Source organism: Cardiocondyla obscurior, linkage group LG15 (assembly GCF_019399895.1).
Source record: "Cardiocondyla obscurior isolate alpha-2009 linkage group LG15, Cobs3.1, whole genome shotgun sequence".
Taxonomy (NCBI): Eukaryota; Metazoa; Arthropoda; class Insecta; order Hymenoptera; family Formicidae; genus Cardiocondyla; species Cardiocondyla obscurior.
Window position 1 is genome coordinate 4,398,162 of NC_091878.1, and position 23,300 is coordinate 4,421,461.

General features: G+C 40.5%; 2 protein-coding genes across 4 annotated transcripts in view; one reads left to right on the forward strand and one right to left on the reverse strand.

Moving 5' to 3' along the window:
• Positions 1-2: 2 nt before the first annotated feature.
• Positions 3-23,300, reverse strand: part of Vav (Vav guanine nucleotide exchange factor) — a 63,733-nt gene continuing 40,435 nt past the window's right edge. Inside the window, exons 3-12 of one of the 3 annotated variants that reach the window (XM_070666818.1) lie at positions 7,806-8,069; positions 6,538-7,678; positions 5,768-6,282; positions 5,582-5,650; positions 5,145-5,271; positions 3,552-3,914; positions 3,161-3,481; positions 2,643-3,047; positions 2,292-2,563; positions 3-2,153 (exon numbers count right to left, since the gene is read on the reverse strand). In XM_070666818.1, coding sequence (XP_070522919.1) covers positions 1,796-2,153; positions 2,292-2,563; positions 2,643-3,047; positions 3,161-3,481; positions 3,552-3,914; positions 5,145-5,271; positions 5,582-5,650; positions 5,768-6,240 — 2,388 coding nt within the window. In that variant the 5' untranslated portion in view covers positions 6,241-6,282; positions 6,538-7,678; positions 7,806-8,069 and the 3' untranslated portion in view covers positions 3-1,795. Of the gene's footprint in view, positions 2,154-2,291; positions 2,564-2,642; positions 3,048-3,160; positions 3,482-3,551; positions 3,915-4,246; positions 4,437-5,144; positions 5,272-5,581; positions 5,651-5,767; positions 6,283-6,537; positions 7,679-7,805; positions 8,070-23,300 lie in introns of all 3 variants that reach the window. The other 2 variants (XM_070666817.1, XM_070666816.1) reach the window with 2 other exon arrangements.
• Dnaseii (deoxyribonuclease II) lies at positions 7,989-11,237 on the forward strand. The gene is made up of 8 exons (XM_070666826.1): positions 7,989-8,124; positions 8,620-8,996; positions 9,064-9,241; positions 9,482-9,661; positions 9,867-10,191; positions 10,363-10,465; positions 10,549-10,687; positions 10,913-11,237. The coding sequence occupies exons 2-8, from the start codon at positions 8,905-8,907 to the stop codon at positions 11,051-11,053; spliced, it is 1,158 nt and encodes a 385-aa protein (XP_070522927.1). The 5' UTR covers positions 7,989-8,124; positions 8,620-8,904; the 3' UTR covers positions 11,054-11,237.

The window sequence follows — 23,300 nt, forward strand, 5'->3', positions numbered from 1 at the left end:
TATAACATCTCGATAAGACCCTTTATTGATAGAATTTCTTATTGGCACACTCAGAAAAATATGTCTAACAATTAAAAAAATAGTAAAATTAATTTTTTATACTTACAATAATATATATATATATAGAAGAGATAAATATATTTGCTATATATATATTTTTGTATTTATAGTTGTTCGATAACCAGTAACAACTGTAATAATTAAAAAAGAGAATAATTTCTCAATTTTCCATAATTTATCATTTTTATTGCTTGGAATAACGATATGTCAAAATTTTGCAGGCCGTTAATACGATAATTTGGTATACTTTTCTTCTGTATTTTTAAACTTAGTATCTAAATATTATTATTCTCATTACTTGAATAGAGTTTTGATTGGCATTTATTAAGTTTATAAAAATTAAAAATGTTTAGGCAGCTTTATTTCCGTATCTTTATAGTTTGTTACTCCAAGCAAAAATAGAAGTTTATATACAATTGCATTTTATATTTTAAAATGTGAAATAGAAATTTCAATTATTGGCTACCAACAATTGAGATTAATAATTATAAAACTATGTTCTCAAGAATCATAACTTATCAAATAAACGATAATTCTTGAAGACAAATTAACAATTAACAATATAATTTTTTTTTTGTAAAATAAATATAATTTATGCAAATATAAATTTAATGATCTTATTCCTAACTTGTATAATGTTGATGAGAAATTATTTTCTTTATTTTCCAATTATCGAACACCCTGTATACAATTTGTGTACTCATTTGTTCGCAATTAAAATATAACTAGAATCTCTCTTATTAATTGTACGGATAGGATTATGTACAATTAATATCTGGCAATTGACTCTGAAATTTAATCATAAAGAAAAAAGTTGTTAGTAATAGATATACATATATGTATAAAATACCATATATACAGTATGCCTATAGAAAGAAAAAAAATCGGCAGATGCATCTTTTAGACGACAAATTAATTTTTTATTAAAGTTTAATTAGGGAACCACGCATTTATAAAATTATTAGTGTCGATTCTTTGGTATAATTTTTCTCTTTTAATTTTCTTTAAGAAAACTTTAATTCTCAAAGAAAAATTAAGTTCCCATTTATTCATTTTTATCTTTTCAAAGATATTTTATGCATATTTTTTTAGATTTGCATTTTTAAACAAACAACTTTAATCTTTACGATTGCCTAATAACAATTAGGAATGCTGCATCGCAATAAAAAAAATATGTGTATATATATATGTATATATACGCAATTATCTTAATTCTATACACGTGGCTAAAAATATTCATCTAAATTACCTAAGTGCAGCGTAATGCCTCGAAATGACGCTACACTTTGTATCTCGTCAAATATAAAAGAATAGTAGCGTCAAAGTTATGTATACGACGCACAAATTGTGCGTACAATTACCTATATTTTTTTATACAACGCAAAAATGCCTCGTGAATAAACGCATCTCCTTATTTTTTTCTACTGAGGTATGCGTCAATAGAATTATCGTAATTGCACCGTAAGATGATCATAACGGCGTTTATTGGCCATCGAGAAGTCAGAAAAATATTATCGTTACATATGAGATGTCGAGTTTACAATTTTATTAAAAAGAAATGTGTTGTAAGGTTAAGGCAATTTTACATTATTATGTAGTTTCATAACATGCAGTTTTGTACAAGAATTTTTTGTTACAATATATAATAGTTAATTATCAAAAGATAATTAATCGGAAATTTGGAAACTCGAAATATTATATGCAACGATATAACAACTGTTCGTCTTCAATAGACCTACTCTTCCTCCACATATTCTTTTGGAAAAAATCCTACTTGATCGCCTATCTTACCTTTCCACCATCCTTTAGCATCACCTTCTTTACTCAGCACCACGACTCGACAACCCTGTCGTAAGCTTAGCTGATTGCGTTCACAACCACGGTAGTCGAACAGTGCTTTAGCCAGGACACGTCGGTATGGCCATAATAGACGTTGGTCCAGTTTTTCAAAGTTTTCCGAAAGCGATGCGCGTTCGTAGTATTCAACCAGTTCAACAATGCTCTTAAAAAATCGAGACTCGCTAAGATAGTACAAATCCGCGCCGTCCACATCACGTTTAAATACTCGAATATGTTTAACTGCTCCGTCTGCCCTAAAAAAGAAAAAAAAATTTTATTTAATAAAAGAAAATTTAAATTTATCGACATAACGGAATAATTAAAATATTTTTCTTTAATATGGAATAGATCAAATCAAATAGGTTTCAAAATAAGGACGTTTTTGTTCTTACTTAATACTGAGAGCGTAATTGGTTTCATGTTTGAGACGTGGTTGTCCAGCAGGACGGACACGTAGCATGTAAGTGCCATCTTCGCGGGATTCCAATTTGTTAGAAGCTGCATCTCTACCCATTTCTCCAACAAACCACAGCTTCATAGTGAGCGCGCGTTCACAAGGTAACGGCGGTGGTGGTGTTGGCGATGGTGGTGTTGGCATGCAGCGACCCGAATGTGCGATGCATTGTTTGTGCACGGCAAGATGACATACTTCGCATCTATAACCCTACACACACGATACTTGATAAAAAAAATTGTAATTTAAATTTCTTAACATTTTAGAAGTCCTTGGGGTAATTGCTTACTTGAAATATGCAACCTTTAAGGAATTTTCCACATCGTTGACAGCTCCTAGGAGTGTCAAACGTTGTTAATTTGAACTTATGATTGGTATTTCGACAAGCTGCAGGATTAACATTATCCATTGCATCCTGTAAAGCCTTTATCCACATCTGCTTTTGCTCTTCTGTTCTCGCGTATAAAGTATATGCCGTGTACGCCTGTTTATGTACAAGTAACCATTGATAAGACCAACGTGAATCTCTGCCCAAAGTACGTCGTCCTGTGTGATCTTCCAGTCTATAGTCGTCTAATCGTAGAGTTTCCCGATAACAGTACTGATCTCCTCTACCAGCTTTGCAAATTAGCACCACTTGTTCGAACACAAATGCATAACGAGCCTTGATCCGCTGATCGCCATGAGCTTTTACCTAGAGAAAAACTAAATTAGTCATAGTTCAATTCTACCAAGATAACTTTAAAGTATTACAGATTTTTATAAAATAATTAAATATATTTTATGCGAGAAAATAAAAAAGTAAACCTTGAGTTCGCCGTCACGAAGTAATCGACCGAAATCTTTTAACTGCGTATCTTCAGGCACATCCCAGTCAATTATCGATGCTTGAATATCTTTTATAATATCCAGTGTGTCAGAATCTCGTTTTACTTCATTTATATACTGAGCAACATCGACCATTACTTCCCTCGCCTTCGTCAACGCGCGGCAATCTTCTATCCACTCGCGAGGAGTTTCCTCTACTAACTTCTCCAGTAGCAAGTGATATTTCAGCACCCTTTGCATTGGCACAGACAATATATCACGCAGCTTAAATTTACCATTGTTAGCTTCTTGTTGGCACCTCTGTAACAAATATCAATGTTAAAGTGATATTAAAAATATATAGTAATTATTCACGATTTGTAAAACTTACGATAACTTCTTGATTGACTAATTCATTACGCGAGCAGGCTTCCTGCAGAGTATTTTGTGCTAGAGTAAGATTTGCGCAGTAATCGCCGTAAATGAGGAACTTCTCCCGCCAGTCCAGGAAGACTTGAGCGAGCGCGGCACCATTTCGCGCCTTCCGTAGTTGACTGTGAAAGCCCACGTGGATTTCTGAAAGCTCCTTCATACCGAAGAAGATGCGGGCGGAATCTTCAGGCCGAAGTAAGGAGGACAACGGTCGTGCAAAGTGTCTAAGAAGACTACTGAGAACTTCTGTATAATTTCGTTCCGTCTCCACGAGTTCCTGGATCACATAATCTCTCTTCTCACCTCCGGAAATGGCACTACTCTGTTGCACGAAGATTATCTCGATAAAGAAAAACGTTTATAATAATTTTAAATTAGTATGTAAAGTGTAAAGCACAGCGCGTGGTGGATAATAAAATTAATCGTACATAAATACGCTAATGATAAATAAAAGTTCCCTCAATTTAAATATATCTTTAACGATAAGATTAAACATTTAGTACATTCATGCAATCTTTCTGTATTTAAATAAACAGTTATTTAACTGGCTTCTTTAAAAAATTTTTGTAAAATAGACATTATACTCATATAGTTATAAAATTATAACATAAAAATTTATAAATTAAATAAAAAGAAGGACACAAGAATGATGACCTGCGCAATTGACGGAGGAGATGGTAAATGCAGGCTACAGAGGTCCTGGTAGATCTCCTCGCTTTGCGCGTGACTGCAAAAAGCTCCATACCCGTCCTCCTCGCCAACTGGGTCTTCATTATCCCTCCCGCCACCTGTTTCGTCACCCTCCCGTCGCCTAAATCTCCTGCGGCGACCCTCATCTTCGCGGCTTTAGCATAAAAACACGAAAAAAACACGGCCATGCACTATGACATGCATACTGACGGAAATTGCTAAGTTCTCGGCGAAACTTAAATTATAATATAGCACAATTATAAAGTCTGCCACTGATGATAACTGCGATCAATATGTATCTTCAGCATGAAAAGTGAAACAGTGCCATCATTGTATCATATATACTACATATAATTTATACATCAATGTGTAAGTTAATATATATTACATAATGTAGACGGTACATATAATTTAATTCATTAACACACACTTTAAGAATACATTTATGTTTGTATACGAATCAGTTACATATACAATGCATATACATATATGTATGTATATATTTGTCTTTAAAGAAAAAATATTATATCACAATTTTTTTTAAAGCATACATAATATCACATAAAAACATGAAATAGAGCTTCTTTCACACAGAAATATTTATATAAAATTGTACCATGCATAATGTAAAAACTTTTAATATTTTTGTATATAACAATTTTTTTTTAATAATGAATTTATTTTATACAAGTTGAAATAAAAATTTGACGTATGCAAAATTGTTTGAATTCATGCTTTGACTCGTTTATTATTTATAGAATAAAGAGGTATAAACCGAATTGGTAAAATTAGGATACAATGATGGCTTTTATTCTTCGAGCAAAATGTTTTTAAAATTGTTAAGCCGTAAAATGACGTATACCTTCTCCACGGAAGGCCAGTTACGTTGAGAATTGCTTGTGAAGCAGAGCAATTCGTGATAAACCCGAGACTCATCTACGTCCGCAGCCCTAGTTTTTATGGTAAACGCCACCAATCCATGTGTGGCGCTAAACCAATTAATATAAAATTACTAAACTGTGCTATTACGTTTAAAAGACAATTTGCAATTATTTTTACTGATCGTTATTTATAAAAATATGCATGTCTGTACAACAGAACTAACAATAGAAAGTAATAGTTTTATAAATTTTTTTAATCAAAATCTAATATATGTATCTCAAATATGTTTTTTAATATTAAATAAATCGTTACATAGACATATACATACAAGTGAACATAGTATTCATGTATGTTATATGTATATGTATGTGCTTGTATTTATTATTGAAAATTATCATTTTAGTAATTGATTCTTACCCTGCACCAGCACTTTGTAAATCCTTATAAATGTCTTCTTGGGATCTTCCATGACCAACAGAGAATCCACTATAATCAAAATAAAATATATTTCTTTGTTCCTTTCTATTCATTTTATGTAACCATTAACTTCTTATAATTGTGACAAATTTCAATAAAGAAAAATTAAATCAATGGGTTACTTACGGGATACCCTTTCGCCTCAGTCTGGGACAATTGGAAAAGGCAGAAAGTGTGCAGAGAACGCGATGGAAGTTAGACAAGTCAAACAGCATAAATGGCTCAAAGAGTTCCGAATCGGAGAGACCAAAAACAGTCGAGCACACTGATAAGAACACTTTTATATTACGTAAACACAAAAACTGTGCCATCTGTGGTTTCTGATTTACATCTTTCATGTCTATACATCCAGGGTCCACAATATTCAGTAAATTACACAACAGCACACCATCTCGCAATGTATATGCCAGATCAAATGCAGTTGCCTGTGGCCAATTGGCCTTATGATCCACTCGCAATGCACCACATCTGGTCAACCAGCTGGCACATTCACGCCAGCCCTTACTAGAATCTTCACCTTCTGCTCTATTCATTTTGATACTTCCTTGTTCAGTAGTTAGATCACTGAAGGCACATTTACAGTTTTTCAGATTCTTCATGTATTAGATTCCAAAATTCCATTTACTTCATCAAACTGTTACCTGTTAAACATAAATGTAATTATTACAAAAAAAGGCACATAATAAAATTTTGATTGTTTAAGTACATGATAATTTGTAATACTTTTAAAATAAAATTTTAGATAAGTGCTAATGCATTATGTCGTGAGAAACACTGAATATTACAATTTAAAAAAAAAAAAAAAAAAAAAAAAACCACGTAAAACATTTTTTAAATAAATATTCTTTCTTCTCGTAAGAAAAAGCACACGTTAACGTTTACAATCTTACTCTTACCACAAAAAAAAAATGCAGTTCACATCACGTTCGCGAGTAAACAGAGTCTAAAAAAAAACAGGTCGCTGTTGGTGAGATCAGTTTGCGACGTTAAATCGCGTGCGTGATCCTTATCGTCTCAATCTCCGCTATTGCACGAGTGAACTGACCGACAAATCCAAGTGGAGCATCTCTTCGTGCGAGGAAGGGCCGCTTCGTTGCACCGCGAGGACGGACGTCATCGCCGTAGCTCGTGGCTTACTTTCGATGCAATTCTGTGGCAATACAACGACGCTCGTGGACTCGTTTGGCGGACAGTGTCAGTCGGAGGACGATTATCACGGCATTTTTTTCCTTGTCGCGAGACGGGGAGAAAGACCACACGCATACACGGACGCCAAGTGGATGGAGGAAAGGCGGACACGCACGACGGGGTAAGCGAGACAGCGAGACGAGTCACTTGCTCGGCCTCGTGCCGAGTGCCACGCGTTGTCGGTCGGTCATCGTCGCCGCGGCACCTCTTCCCGCGACGTATGCACCGCGTTGTCTTCGCACGGCAAGCTGGTCGTCGTCCGCCATTTACCACTCCACACGAATCGAACGACTGGCCGAGTCGGCCGACAAGTACCGCCGCTCCGGCACTGATCTGTGCGCTGCTGAATGTTCCGCAGGATTGGCCGCAGACGCTCGAGCGCCTCACGCGAGCACCGGATGTCCCCGACCGGATGCGAGTGCTCACGGCGATATTTTCGCCCGACGAAACACGAAAACGGATCAGCTGCGAATATACAGAGGAGATGTAAAACGTCCCACCTTCGACTTGACGAGATCTCGATAGTCTCTGACTCGGACTTACGTCGTGTTTTTTAAATATCTCTCTGGATTCGGGATTATTCTCCTGAGGATTCGTTGGAGGAGTCTTTAAGTTCGTCAACGTTAATTTCCTTATACTTTCAACAATGTGCAGTATCGTCCTGCCGCTTGAAAGCTGCTTGCGGTGGATGAGCGATCTCTCGAGCTCTTCGGATCGATCACAGCGCGTTATCAAGTTTAAAATAATTGACAGGTTAAATCTTCTTTTGATATTTGATGAACGTATTAACAACTCTTAGTTGTTCTTTGTGTATTATTTTTGCCGGCTTTGATTTCCTCGCGTGGCTCGCTTTGGAAAAAAAAAAACAAAAAAACAACCAAGTGTATTATAATGTAATTAACACGCTCGACAACGCATGCATTATTATAGCAATTGAATATAAAGTTTTACGTGCCGCGGTGCACGACGCGCGTACCTAGACTTCCTTAACTGTTCGCCGTGAGTTTGTAATTATTACAATCGCTTTACGCTTCCGTTTCTCGCGATGAAGATTTCGGCCCCCGCAGGAATGCAACGCGCCGTCCGGATGCACCGCTCGCGTGGAAGGGACCGCGTGACGTCATCGGCAGCCTTTACGGCCGCTTTTCTTTCTCGTGCACTCGCGTCTGGATTCTGGACGCAACCGGCAGCTGATCGGCGCGGCCAGTCTTCGTTGCATTTATGTCGCTGGTGCTCGTCCCTGCAACAGAGTGTGTATCGTCAGTCGAAGAGGCAGATCGAAGGGGAAGCCGCAGGTAAGCTTGCCTTAGGTAAACTCACCCAGGTGCACGCGTCTCTTATCGAGTTTTGATTCCGCGTCAATCTGATTTCCACGCCGTGCTTTTTGTACGATTGAAGGCCATTGTATGGAGATAGACGCGGGTGGCGCGCGGAGGCGGCGCGCAACGCGGCTTACTTCAGACGTTATCTACATGCGCGGGCGGCGGTATCATTATTTTCTTTAAACTCGCCAGCGGCGTATCTTCTCTCTATCAAAGCACCCTAAGCTCGGTACATTTAAAATTCTTTTTATTATTTAATATCACTGCTTTAGCGGGAAACAGTTTTTTTTAATATTATTTTTTTATTATGCGTCGCGCGTACACTTTTATGCGACGTGTATATTTTTACTGTTGCGCAAATACGCGGGATGATACTGATAAAGACTACAAAAGGGGACATTATTTTCATGGCAAACTTCGAATATTGTTGTAGCTGCAAATTTACATATAAATTCGCACGTGTTTCAGAAAGTGTTGCCGACTGGCATGCACGACGTCCGCTTCAATGAGCCGAAAATAATGCAGACTGAACGGCATTTGTCGGCGCGATTCCAGCTTTCGCTTTGTAATTTCTTACAATGATGTAACCGCAAGTATTAACGACACAACGACAAAGGAAATATGCTATCGATGTATTTTGAGTAACGGTGTTATATATCGTAAATTCTCACCGACTCAGATAGTAGCTCGTTATCTCTTAAGCGCGCGAACGTCTCACGGATTTTCGCTGATCTTGAATATCGTGACTCGAGAATGTTATCACTACTTTGTCTCAGTATTTTATTACTATCCGCTCAAGCAGCGAATCCTCGATGCAAAGACGAAAACAATCGAAATGTCGATTGGTAAGTTTGATGGTTATTGTTTTGTAGCGCTAACTTTCAATAATAATTACCGCAATGTAATTTCTAGGTACGTACTTTACAAATTGCCGAAGGTGTCGGAAAGTAGCAACCCTGTGATCAGAAGTGGATTAGGGTACTTATACATGACCAGTAACACCGTTGGCAAGGGATGGCAATTGTCCTCGAAGAAAATCAGCGCAAAGGATTCTATTCCAGGGAACACTTTAGCACCTTTTTATAATGACGTAAGAGCGAATAATGAATGCAAATTTATTTGTTCAAGTGCATTCAGCGTATAAATTATTATTTAAGCTGGGATTAACTGCTAGCTCCCTCAGCTCGATGCGCAATAAATAAATAAAAATTTAATATCTTTTTCTGTACAATCGTCGATTTATCAGAATTAATTTTTAAATTAAATTTTTATATTAATTTTTTTATTTGTTGAAGTGTGTAATATTTTTTTTATACGATTGTGTATTTAGTCAGAGGCGTCAAAGGCTCTTTGGTTTTTGTACAACGATGATCCGCCTAATAGACCTATTAATGGGAAATACGGTCATGCGAAAGGTGCTGTATGGGCGAACAAACAGCAAGGTTTCTGGTTAATACACAGCGTTCCGAATTATCCACCCCTACCCAACAGCGGTAACGATACGAGACGGGTACGTAGCGTTTCGACTTTTTCATATTTTTTTTCAATAATTTTATTATCAATGCAAGCAAACTCACGTAATAAATAAATAAATAAATATTATTTTAACGTTTTAATTTAATGATTACAAGTAATATTTTTTACTAAAGCAGTTTAATAATTATTTATTACGACCTTTCAAGATATCTATTGGTATATGAAATTTACAATTTCAGGGACAAGTGAATGAAAATCCTGAAACTCCGCAAAACCGATCCGAATATGATTACCCGACGTCTGGAATGAATTACGGACAGAGTTTCCTATGCATCTCTGTGGACAGCGATCAATTCGATTCAATCGGCCAGCAGTTGATGTACAATCAAATAATAGTGTATAGGAGAAGCATTCCCGCTACGTTCGCCACAGCGTTTCCGGTACTGACGGACGCGGCTAATCAGAAACGTGTCAGACAAGCACCCTTCACCAACAAAGCGTTGTTAAAATCGTCCGGTGGCGTTGAATTTGTATCGTTTGCTAAGAGCGATAAGTGGCAGAAAGGTAAGCACCTCTGGCATTTTTGTGAATATTGACGCGCTGTATAAAATAACTGATAATGATGTTTTTGTAATTAAATTCGAAATATTTTATCTTTATTGCAACATATGTTACTTCAGAGTGAATTTTGAAAATTATATTTTATAAATAATTAACGTGTTCTTTAATCTATAGACTTGTACGATGAGTTCGTTGCACCGACATTGAGTAGCGATTTATTTGCCGAAACGTGGTTGAACGGACGGGGCAGATTACCATCGGACTGCGCACAAGTGAAGTAATATTACATCTCTTTTCGTTTTAATCATTTAGTAAATTTTAATTAAACTCATATCTCATTTAATTAAATTTTTGTTTTAGAGTGTATAACGTCATATCCATTAATTTCGAGAAGTTTGAGATCGATTTTAAGAGCAGTCGTGATCATTCCAAGTGGGCGGTGGCCGTTGAAGATAAATCTAACAAAACGTGGACATGCATTGGTGATATTAATCGAGCGGTAAGTGTATCTGTTGAAATTAAATGTAAAATAAAGTTACGAAATTAGTTGAGGTCAATAAAAATAATTATTAAAAGAGAATTTTTTAAACAGCACATTAAAAAATTAAATAGATTATTATAATTTTTTTTTTTTTATAACAGACATGTTTAACTTTTTTACACATTCAAAGTTGACTCAGGTTAATAGAAGAGCCGTAATATTTGAGATTTCATTATCTTGCAGGATACCCAATATATACGAGGCGGTGGAACTGTCTGCTTAAATAATCGGACAGTTTGGGAGAAGTATCGGAAACTAATAAATGATGTGGAACCATGTCCCAAGATGTACTATAAAACGCACAGTGTAACGAAAGTGCCATGATTTTGGATCAGAAAATGTTAACGAATAATTATATAACCGATATACTCATATACACATAAATCATGTGAATTTTAGAAATAATTTACAAAAACATATGGCATAAAAGTAGTGCAATTGCGTAGATTTTTTTTTGCTTTATACGTTTAAACTGGCAAAAATATATATATATTATTTTATTTCGTTATTTTGCATTTTATTAATGAATCCTAATAGTTCATTGATCCTTGACGAAACACATTACCGACGTGAAACTCCGCAAGCTGTCGATGCGGGATTATTACATTTCACATACAGAGGTCTCGTCACTGCCGTATACCATTGTAACGTAGGAAAAATAAAAAATTAGTATATTAGGTATAGCATTATTTTTAAGACTTAACATTATAGTTATTTGAAGAAAATATTACACAAAAGAATTTTTTCATTACTTTTAGTTAAATTAATAAGCGCAAAAATATAGTTATGCATGTTTTTATTATGCATTAACTGCAGTCTTGAAAAAAAAGATGTTTCGTTGGTTCTTCACTACTTTAAAAAATGAGAACAAACAACGGGAAGGGGATCGGGGTAGTACTTAAATTGGATTTTATGAAAAGCCGAGGCAAGTGGAAGGTAGGAGCGATGCTCCACCTCATCCTCGTACATTTTTCTTTTCACAGCTGTGCTTATTGTCTAGTCGAAGGAAATTGTCGAGTAGTCCGAGACGCGGCCGTTAATGAGAGAGAAAAAGGAGGCGAGAAGCGCGACGGGGAGGGTAAGGTACGATTCGCTCACTAATGAAAACTGCAGGAAATCGAGCGAACTTCGGCTGCCGCTACTTATCGTCCGACAACTTCGGGGTTTCATCCCTGCGATCGGCAGAAATTTTTCCGTCCGAAGTTACCGCGCGGACTTTATCCCGCGGCAAGATGGATTTTTACCTCTAAGCGCTTTACGACTTTCTTCGACTTTAGCCGAAAGCTCCGCCCGTTCCTCCCCGCGCCTTTCGATTCCTGTTGCACGATGGCACGGGTGGTCCAAGTTATAAGATGTATTCGATCGACGTGGAAAATTTACGGTTTCGCCGTCGAATCTCGTTATAAGGAATATTCGAATAAAGTTGATTCGAGCTTCTTTAAACGTAGAGCTGGATGGTTTGCTTTTCGTACTCTATTTTTTTTATACAAAGAAAGAAAAAAAAAAGCTTACGCTCAAAAATTATTAATATTTTAAAAACGTATTTATAAACGTATTAATTTCGCTGATAAATTTTCAATCATTTCCGCGGCAAGGGGCCGACTGTAATTCGTATTTTTCTTTTCCGAGCCACGTAGGCGCACGTGATTCGCAAAATACCGGCAATAACGGACGATAAATCATGACAGCGGCGGCGGATTCTCTTTCTCGGCTCGTCGAACCCGACGTGCTGTTTGAATACTGCGACTATGGACCAGCCCCATTCCGAGGAATTGGCCGGGGCGTTCGTTTGCCAGCTGCCGGCTCAGAACCCTCTTAATCCCCTTATCCCGACGACAGCCAGCTTGTTTTTCCGAGTACTAACTAGGAGCTTCCAGATGCCCTCGAAACTTCCTTTCCGCCTGCTTTCCACTCCGGCGACTCGTTGTTTTACCGTTCGGCTAACACTCAAACTCGATGTGTTTACCTTCCTCCCTCGTTTAAGTAGACATCGATTAGGCACGTAAGATATTCAACTACCCCGCTGCTGATCTCCTCCCCCGCCCGGGCAACCCGCATCAACCTGCTCCACTTAATATTGCAGCTTCGTAACTGAATTATTTGACGAACACCCCACTCTCGGGGGAGAATAATAGTTGTACAATGTTAAAATCCTGACAGTTTTCTATTATTTACTTAACAATTGTGGCTGCGATTCTATGCGCACAACCCAGGTAGTATTTGAATGTGCGGTTAAGGGTTTTGTGCACCCGGGTCCCAAAATATCGCGCGGCAAGACGACGGGAACGACGATGACGGGGCAACATTGCGACGTTCTAGCGATATTTCAGCATTAAAGGCCGGTCTGCTCCGCATGCTAAAACCCTCGGCTGTGCACCGGCCAAATGTACGCGCCGGCATTATATGCATGAACCCATCGTTTCGCGCGCGTATGTGTGCTTAAGTATTCGCCCAACGTGCTCGCATATCGCTGGATGTTTTATTTCGAACACGTTATTTTCTGACGACAGACCCTTCATTTCTTCCAGCGAATGTTGAAGTGAGATAATAGCACAAAAATTGAATAAATAATAATAGGTGCACGTACATTATTTTCCAAATATATATTTTTCAGATATTCGGCTCGGAAATTTAATTCAAATTAATTGGAATGAAAGTGCGTTTCTTTAACACCGAGGCTTTTTTTTTTCCTCTCTACGTGCTAAAAATGTGACGTGAATAGGGTACGCGGCAAGGGGAAAACGATCCTGTATGGTCAGCCTCGCGCGTACTACAGTGTACACGTATATCCTCCTATCCACTTGTACGCTTCGTTGAGGCAGAAAGAATATATGTATAGCGGTGGATAGCCCTATGCTGAAGCTTAATATTGCCTTATACGTATTCATACCGTGCGCCAGAGGGCCCGGGTCCTTTTAGGTGGAAACGAGCTTATGTTCCGCGTCTCACGAATGTAAACGGAATACGCGAACTCCCCCCCGATGGAAAATTGCGAACAGCTTGACAGATTGGAAAGCCGATGTAAACGAAGGCAACGCATACGGCACGGCTGTGTCGTCGCAACTCAGATTTGTTTGCCCGCCGATCGCAAAGCGCCGTAACCGGCCGATCCGCGTTAATTCCGCGACACGAATTTCAGCCCGGAAAATATAATATGACTGTCTACAGGACAAAATTTTATTCGTATGCATGCAGCGCCGGGCTGAATTAAAAGGGCGCGCGCACGTTTCTCGTCCTATCAGGTGTCCTCGCACAAAATCCTGGCGGCGTGTGTGTATATACTCGCGTTAAAAATTCGAAATCGAATACTTCGAATAAAATATTCAGCGCACGCGATAACTAAATCGCCATGAAGTCATTAGCAGCGTATCTCTGGATAATAATCCCGCGGCAATCCGCCGCATGTTAAAACAACAATCGTTTTTTCCACGTCGAAGTTAACAGGATAATTTTCTCAATCTGGGGCTCGGAGCTGGAGAGGAGTGTCCGGTGCGACGCAAACGGATCATCCGCAGCGTTGCGGAGAAATTATGCGTAGGACGAAGGACGCAGACGCGTTTAACTTTCGCCCGACCCCTTTTCGGGCGAACGTTTCTGGGCAGATGGATGCTTATTATGTAAATTATATGCAACGCGAATGTATGGGCGACGCAAAGTTACGGCGGCGGCTGCATTTCCTCGTGTTTAGGATGAGCAAGCCCGCGTATGCGTGTGCGGCTTCGTTATGACGCATTATGGCGTTCCGGCGGCAACTTTAGTGCAGCCTTATACGTATTCATACCGCGTCACACCGACGAGCCGTCGTCCGCGAGCGTCCGGGATGCATCCCTCTTCGTCGGCGCGCCCGCGCCGACAGGCTGCGTTTGCGAACGGGATAAAATGAGCTGCCAAACTTACTCCCCCGCAGCCCATTTTCGTGCAAACCTCGTTTTCCCCGATACAGGAATAAACGGAGCGGGCGTGGAATTCGTACCCAGATCCCCGAGCCCGGCGCAGCTGAACAGCGAACGGCGAACTGATAGAACGCGGCGATGACCGAGAGGAATTAATGCTTCACGAGGCACGTCGAGTTAATAAAATAAGAACTACGACGTTTAAAGCGAGAAGAAAGTATTAACACAGTCTACTTTTCTTTTCTTTTTTTTTTTTTTTTTTTTTTTTTGGGAATAATTGTACTTCAAAAAAAAGAAGAATTAAATTAGCTCGAGGATATAATTACGTCGTTCTCGCGAAGCTCAGGATTCGCCAGAGGTGTTTTTTCGGCCTCGAGATGAAAGAGGCACGTGTCTCGATGTTGTCGGGGAACAGGGAGGCGTCGGGAAAGCAGTCGTTTATTAATATGGTACTCGTGGTAAGATGGTATCGGTTTTCTCGACCGAGGACGCCGAAAGTGAGACGTTGAACGCACCACTCTCGGCTGAAGTTACGTAAACGGAACGGAACGGCGCGAAGCCCACCGCCGGGCAAAGTTTGATATTCATGCCGCACTGGATAACGCCCTAATCGGGCCTTTGCGTCGTGCTTTGGGGTCAACGGGCGAAGTCCGACGTGGTAACGACGACAAAATCGCCCCGTGTGCGCGCCGTCGTCCAGAGGAACTTCCGGGAACGGGACGCCGAGAGCAGAGCTTCGATTAACAGCGAAGACTATTACCGCGAGCAAGTTTAAGACTGAGTTTAGTTAAGCTCAGATTACGTGAAAGGACGAAGATATATATGCACACACAAGAGTCCCTTTACGAGGATTAAAGTGATTCTCGGCGGTTCCGTTTCCCGCGTTCCGCGGCAACTGTCGTCGACGTACGGTTACGGACAGTTTCATTGATAACTTATCTTTGTCTCTCTCCCTGTCTCAACGTCCTTCCGAACGGATTTAGCATGCAGCGTTTGATATTTAATTTATTTCTCACGTACATTGTCGAATGTATTATTCACCCGAGAGGTAACGGTCCGAGGTTGATATTATTTTTTTTTTTTTTTCTTTATATTTTTCCACCGGACGAATTAAGTCTTTCTTTTATACTTCGAAACGTTATTACGGCTTTTCCCGTGTAGACGTTGTCCATTTTACAATGTGTCACCCATTGCAAAATGGATTACACATTCCGTGTAATCTTGACTGACGCGCCTGACTTGACGCGATGCGAACGCTGAAGTTGCGGCAGCTGGAGGCTGATCTCGGTGTTTCGTTGAAAGAGAGGTGGTACGAGAGGAGACAAGGGGAGAGGATCTGCGCCGTTCTCAAAGTAAATACAGAACCTGGCCAACACTAACGAGGTTACATGGCTGATGACGCGCGGTCGGGAGCGAATTGAAAGTTTCCGGTATCTGTCGGTGGGCGATTCGTTCGCGCGTTGTAATCACACGGGGGGTGAGCCAGGATAACCACCATGGCGAATCCCGTTGTCAGTTATCGCCCCGGAGCCAATTACGCCGAGTTCCGTCACTCAACGGCAACTCGTCCGTGCATTCATCTTCCGGTTTGCGCGCGCGTTAAATCCCCTTCTTTAAACAAGACTACTAGGGGCAGTAACGACGTCGGAGAGAAGAAATTTAATCTGGAAATATTTCCTCAAGAGGAAAGGAAATAAGTGAAGCTTCGAGAATATGTAGTTTGCAAAAAAAAAAACAGAGAAAAAAAAAATTGCGTAAGAGATCTCGTTATTGTACGTAATGTGAATGATACTTGCAGCAGTAGTCTTGTTACGTTTCTTTTTTTTTTTTTTTCATTAAGAATAAATTTTTAATTTACGTACGCTTATCAAGTACATGGTAGATCCGAGATAATGGTCTTCAAAAGCCAATGGAGATTTTATATCTTTCAAACGAGTCCCTCGTAATCAACGAAAAGACGCGGACTCGACAGGACCGCGCGTTTTACGAGTAATCTCTATAAAATCGTGTCTACGTCGTATTATCGTCGTTTACTTTGACCCAGATTTACGTTCACGAGGGGATGAAACGGTGCGCGCGGGTACTCGGAAAGTTTTTGGGCATCAGCTCGCTGCCTCGCAACTAGCGGCGGTGCGATGAAGAGTTACGGCGCCCTTTTAATGGCGCGCTCGTGACTCACATCCTCCAGGAGTTTTCCCTCCCCTCCATCCTGCAGTCTCCAAGCGGGAGATTTCGCCTGACCGGAAGTTACGGGAAGTCTCTCTTAAACGGCGACGCGGCTGCATTTAGATTGTAAGTAGCGCAGCCCGCCGCGCGAAGGCGGCAGACTGCGTCATTGTCCCCGACGAAAGTCGACGGAAGTTAACTTCGACTTCAGCGAGCGATGGAGATGAGGCAGATTTCTGCAGCGTGACGCGCAAAGATGACGGTGTCTGCGAGATGTCGCAAGTATTCAGCGACGAGTTATGAAATTCATGAAAACGATGAAGTCCAGTGGACACGGAAAATGAAGATCAAGGTTGCACGGACGGAGGAGAGAGTAAAAAGTGTTAAAATAGAACAAAGTTTAAATTTGACTGCGTTTGCATTATTAATACATTAATGAAATTAATAAATTTTTATCAATGACGTTAAGCTTATATAGCGAATTTCAACTTTTATCAAATTAATGTTCTTAATTCGTTAATAATTGAAATCCTTTAAACTCGAGCTTAATTGTATTTAATTCGAGTCTTCTTTGGAATTAGATTAAATTAGATTAGATTAAATTGAATTAAATTAAATGGGTTTTTTTTTTTTTTTTCGTTTTTCTCCGTAATGCGATTGGCGCATTCCAAATAACCGCTTCAAGATTATTGAACTTAAGCCTGAACGTCGGACCAGGGCTCTTCATCGTAAACTTATCGGTTGGCGGAAGAAGAGAGTCGTTGACTCATAACTACCCATTCCGCTACTTCTACATTTCCGGTTCTCGGAAATTCCCTAAGGCTAATGGCGGTTTAATTCGTCTTGCGACGAGTGAACCGTCGCGCTTTAAAGACGGAGCATCATTCCGGATAATTGAGAGAGCAAGAAGAGATATCCATCCCCGAGCTTTCCGACTAAAGAAGGAACAAAGGAGAGCAGTATTCATCATCTGCAAATAGCTCTTATCGCGATCTTATTAATGTTGCCTGATGTTTCCGGAAAACGCACTTATTGCATTCAAATATCTGATGCGTTCGTCATTTAATTATCTCGCATTGAAATTTACAAGAATTATAATTTTAAATATATCAAAACATTATTAAAAAAAAAGTTGATTAAATTTTTTTACATTATTGTTTTCGCAATTGTTCACCGTTATTCGAAAATTATTACACTGTTAACTTATAATTATTCGTCCCTTTAATTGTGTTAAAAAGTAATTCAAGCGATTAGCAGAAACGATAATAAACTACAAATAGCGTTTATTGAAAAGACTTTTAAACAAACGAAACTGGAACTGAAGATAACGAGCTAGGCGAGAAGACGCAACTTTGCAATCTATTTGAATGTTACAGCTTATCAAATGTTACCGGAGAAAGGGGGAAAGCAAGGGAGAACAACGATGCAGGTCATCGGAACGTCGCAACAATTACCGTTTTGCAGTCGCAGTAGTAGAGATGCGGTTATAGCCCCACGCGACTATACAATGGGTCGCATTGATGGTACCAATGTGTGCGCACTTATCACGTACTATCACCCTCTCCAGACTTTGGCGTTGTCATTATCGGTTCATATTCATGCATACGAATAATAGCTGTCGAAACCCCGTCATTAATTTCACAATCATTAATTAAAAAAAAAAAACATTTAAAAAAGTAAAAAAAAAAAGAAATATGCTGCGAAATATTTCCTAATATAATATAATGTAAATTAAATGAACCAATTTTTTAACGCTGTAAATTTCATTTCTACCGCGGTGAGCATAAACAGTGTTTCTAACTCGAGTATATGGCCAAGGGTAGGGAAGAGACAAAGAAGACAAAGGGGTCGGGAGGGTTGGGAGAAAGTTATAGGGTTGAAGTTGAGACGCGAGCGTTGGCGGAGGGCGAGGCTACTTCGCCTTAGACAAAGCCTAACGAAGCTCCTATTCACGGTGATAGTAGGCCGCGCGTGTTTCCGCCACTTTACTTCCATTATATTTACTCGCGGCGTGAGTGAACTTCACCCATCAATGCGAAATTCCAGGGTAAGCAACCTCTCGATAGCCGCCCGGTTCTTGAAGAGTCGTCTCTCCTCCAGCCCTCGCCATTCACCGGCGAATGGATGCTTCGTTTTTTTTTTCTTTTCTTTTTTTTATTTATCTATTTGTTCTTTCTTCCAAGCGACGTCCCCTTTGTGTTTTGCCCTCGCGGAAAGCGCGCTCCTCGCGCGTCGGTAGCTTCCTTGCAACGGCTTCTATCGCGACGACATTCTTCTGTGTATAAATCGTCTCTGTTTGCGTGTGCCTCTTTCTAACGCCGGCGGTTTACTCAACGCAACGAGCCGGGCTGGGGAGAAAGAAACGTGAGAACTAACTAGACTTTTGCGGGCGCGAGGTTTTTGAGAGATTTCGAAGTAACTTAGTAATAATAATGAGATTAAAAAAGAAATGCGCTAATTCAGCAAAAATGCCGGCTCAGACGAGATTTAAAATATAATTACGGGACGTGAAGACGAGTATACTTGCGTGTTATTTAATTAATTTTATAGTAATTATATTTATTATACACATTAATATGTGAGCGTAATTTTTTGTTTTTTTTTTTTGTTTTTTTTTTTTTTACACGTACATCGGCGTCGCTCGGACACAACTTTTGTCTCGCCAGATGGTCCTTTTTCCCCGCAGGATTCTTCAAGTTTTTCTTGCTCTTAAATCTATCGATGGTCGATGGCGCTCGAGAAGAACGAGGAAGCTGGGAAAGCGGGACGGGGATATGTTAGCGCGGATCTGCGGTCGAGATAAGCGTGTCCCCGACGTAATAAAACTCCCGAGGGAGGAGCAGCCAGCGGCTTCGTAGTCGAAACTTTTCTACAAAGAAGAAGAATCAATCGGGCAGTAGCGACCGGGTTCTCCGATCTCTCTCCTGTCCCTCCCTCCCCGCCCCACGCGTTGCGGTTACGCGGAAAACTTGCAGACGGACGAGCCCGCAACGAAGTTTGTTTTTCCGCCGAGCGGAAACTTACACATTTATCTACTTCCCGATGGCGAGATCCTTCGTAAAATCGCGCCTTTACAAAAGAATATTTTGCGATACGACACCGCAGCGTTTTGCCAATATACGTGTATTCGAGTGTGCTGGAAAAGATTAGACCGATAACGGGAAGTGCAGGGAAAGCTAGCGGTGCGCTCGGCTGCCGCTATCGCGTTCCGCGATTTTACAGCGAAATCAGGTCGTGCGATTTGACGATTTAACGAATTGCGCTACGTGAATCGTGGGTTATTCGCCGTCGGCGTGTTTTACAGAACGATACTCCCCTCCGTGGTTTTTGTCTGCGACGTAGCGGGAGCGGGAACGGGATATTGAGACGCGATCAGGTCAGTCACGAAACTCCAGCTTCGACTTCTTGCTTCTAGGAAACTCGCACGTCCTCTCGCTTCCGGCTTTATCTACTGCTCTCGATTCTCCGTCTCCCTTTCGACCGACGAAGAGAGCCACGGCAGGAAGTCGAGCTGTGTGACCGGAATCGTAATATTTCGAGACGTTGCTTCGACGTTTTCCACGAGGTTGACCCCGAACTCACGTCCCCTTTCCTCCTCCTTAACACATTGTTGTTACGGGCTTCCACCTTGTATAGACTTTGCAGCCTCTCTTTTTCCCCATTCTCGCAGTACTTTTATTCTTTCCCCTCGAGTGCCTCGGAACTTCGTAGTTGGGAAAATGAGAGAGTGCCGCGGACTGGAATAGAGGTAAGGGTGCACGGCGGAAGGAAGATATTGTCGACAAATTCGAAAGTCGATCCGACCGGGACACATGTAAAAGTTGCGAATTTCGATCCGCTTTGTCGTTGCCGTTACATCCGCCGTCCGCTTTCATCCCCGTTCCCTTGTTCCCAGGAAGTTCACCTCGCGAAGAAGCGGGCTCGCTTCGTGAAATTCTCGAAGGGAAGGGAGCGAGAACACGGCCGAACGAGGTAATGTCATTTCGTCACGAAGCTCGAGCTCAAAACTAAATCAGGTACCAGAATTACACGTATCGATATCACGTTGAATATCGCGTAAATAATTTCCAATCGCGTACCATTTCGGGCAAGCGTCTATTTTAAAAATAATACAAAATCCGATTGTGGGACGTACGGTCTGAATTAGCCGCGAAACGGGAACAAATATTTTGAAGGGCCAAACGCTAAACGAGATTTTAAGTTTTCTAAAATTAACGTCGGATAACGCAAATACAAGAAATGGACGTAACGTATCTATTTTAATGAGATTTTCGATAAAAAGTAAACGAAATGTAGAAAAGAAAAATAAAAAAAGATTCTAATATTTTATTTATACATTTTTTAAGATACTGAAAATTTAAAATAACGTTTCCTAATCTGTTGTAGAGAAAACAAAAAAAAAAAAAAGACATAAGGTTTTATCTTACATGTTTCTGTCAAAGATTCGGACATTATGCACAAACTTGGTCGTTGATTAACGTTGGAATTTTGTCGGATCAAGTTTGCTTGTAAAACGTGATGCAGATAATAACCGAGCGGGTGCTGGGGCTACTTGCCAACATCAATCAAAAATTTAGCGTCGCCCGAAGTAATCAGAAGCTAATGCTTTACTTTGTCAATTAGCCTGCTTAAGTATGCGAGGAATTCCTATCTCGAGCCAGTAATAAATCGTTCGGAGAGCGTTAAACTTCCCTAAGGTCCCGGCGAACGTCGAATTACAGCACTCTTTCGCTTCTCGCAAAGCAGAATCAGAAGGAATTTTCACAATAGCTTTTATAATTTTTCCCTGCGATAAAAAAAAAAGGGACGTTATGACAAAGTAAGTAAAAATAGATTTCTATTTTTACAGACAAGTATAAAAAAATCTTAATTTCCAGTTATTACAATTGCATTTTGTTCAGTTTCATAAGAAAAAAAATATTTTAACCTTCTTTAGCATTATTAAATAATAAAAAATTGGTGGCAACGAAAGGTTAGACTGTCGATTTAATTTCTCGATATAAAATTAAAACGAGATCTTTTGAAAAACAGCGCGCGCACGGTTTGTTCTACTGCACTTAAACAAATGTAAATGTCGAAGATGCGTTTAAAATTAGCCGAAACCAAAATTATGAAACAACAGCATTATCAATTGGGTTGAGTACGCCAAGCCACTAGCTAAATAGACTTGCCGCATTATGCGACACGTTAAAAGTTAAATGATCCGAGAAACGATGTTACGTACGTGCCTAATACGCTTGTTATAATTAGCGACTGTAAACCGACCATTATTTAGCTTTACGTGGCGCTAAATAAACCGCGTGCGCGAGCATGAGTGCGCTCTACTATCGATAATAAATACCCGGCGATAAACGGCGGGGCAACGGGAAGCGCAGTCGGCGGAACCCTTTGTGTCATCCAAGTGCGCGTGGTAAACGCGCCGAGCTAATTAACAGCTCGTTAAACGAAAAGAGATTAAATTCGCCGGCGCCGCTGGGACCTTCTTCCTGCATAAGAACGCGAGAGACGATAACGGCCCTCGCGCAAAGACGAATTAATAGTAACGATAAATTTATCGGGCGTCAAATTAGTTCACTTAAATTAAATAGCATTAAACTAATATCCTTCCCGTAACCAATTCGCAATTTCTTGCGGAGAGCCGAGGCTCGATAACGCCGATCAACAACGCCGGGGAAGAGAAATCTCCGCGTCTCTTGGCAATTTCCTTGGGGAGCGAGGGAAAATTGATAATAAGGAACGTTGCCATTAAGCAGCGCGGAAACTACGTTTCGAGCTCGATGGGATTGATTCGTGAGTGTTCCGAGAAATGGGTCCGGCTGTTGCTGAGGAACGGCCGAAAGGAGAAGAGCGTCGTGAAAAGAAAAGGAGACGGGCAGCGGGCTGACAAATGCAAGGGAATGGCTCTGTCCCCGAGAGTGTCTGGCGAGCTCTAGTCCCGAGTAATCGAGCGCGTGATCAATGGGCTTAAGTCCTTCTCGGTGGTGGTGCGAGTTGAAAAGCGGACCGGGCGAACGGGCGGAAAGGCGACGGCAAGTGGAAAATCAGGGTAAAACGAGACGGGCGGGTGACGGGGAAGGGAGGGAACACGGAGGGGCCGGAGGTGTTTCTTATCGGCAAGTTTCCTTCGTCTATCGCCGACAAGATCGTCCAGAATTATTGCGACTACAGGAAATTGATTTACAGCTACATCGAACGTGGAATTGCGCTCGCGACTCGAAAGTAATAAAAAAAAAAAAAAAAGAAACAAACAAAAAAAAGAAGCAGTTTGACATCGCGAAGCACGCGGTCCGCCTCGATGTGGCTTTTACGTTTGCAACGTGATTTCAACGTTATATCATCGCGGGATTTGTGATTTTGCACGGTAAACACGCAGACCGCTTGCAGTGAGTACGCAGCGGTGTGCGCGAAAAGAGATACGGCGACAAATATTGCCTTGGAAGGGCAGCGCTTGGTGTTGGTCCCTTTTCCATGACACGAAAACAAATATTGCGATTGGTGCCCCTCTATGTGTG

What these genes read in the sequence shown, in the direction of transcription:
- Dnaseii (XM_070666826.1), top strand. Translation starts at nt 8,905, where the DNA reads ATGTTATCACTACTTTGTCTCAGTATTTTATTACTATCCGCTCAAGCA. An exon ending in GAGCGATAAGTGGCAGAAAG is followed by an intron (nt 10,192 to 10,362) that starts GTAAGCACCTCT and finishes TTTAATCTATAG; the next exon opens with ACTTGTACGATGAGTTCGTT. An exon ending in TTGGTGATATTAATCGAGCG is followed by an intron (nt 10,688 to 10,912) that starts GTAAGTGTATCT and finishes ATTATCTTGCAG; the next exon opens with GATACCCAATATATACGAGG.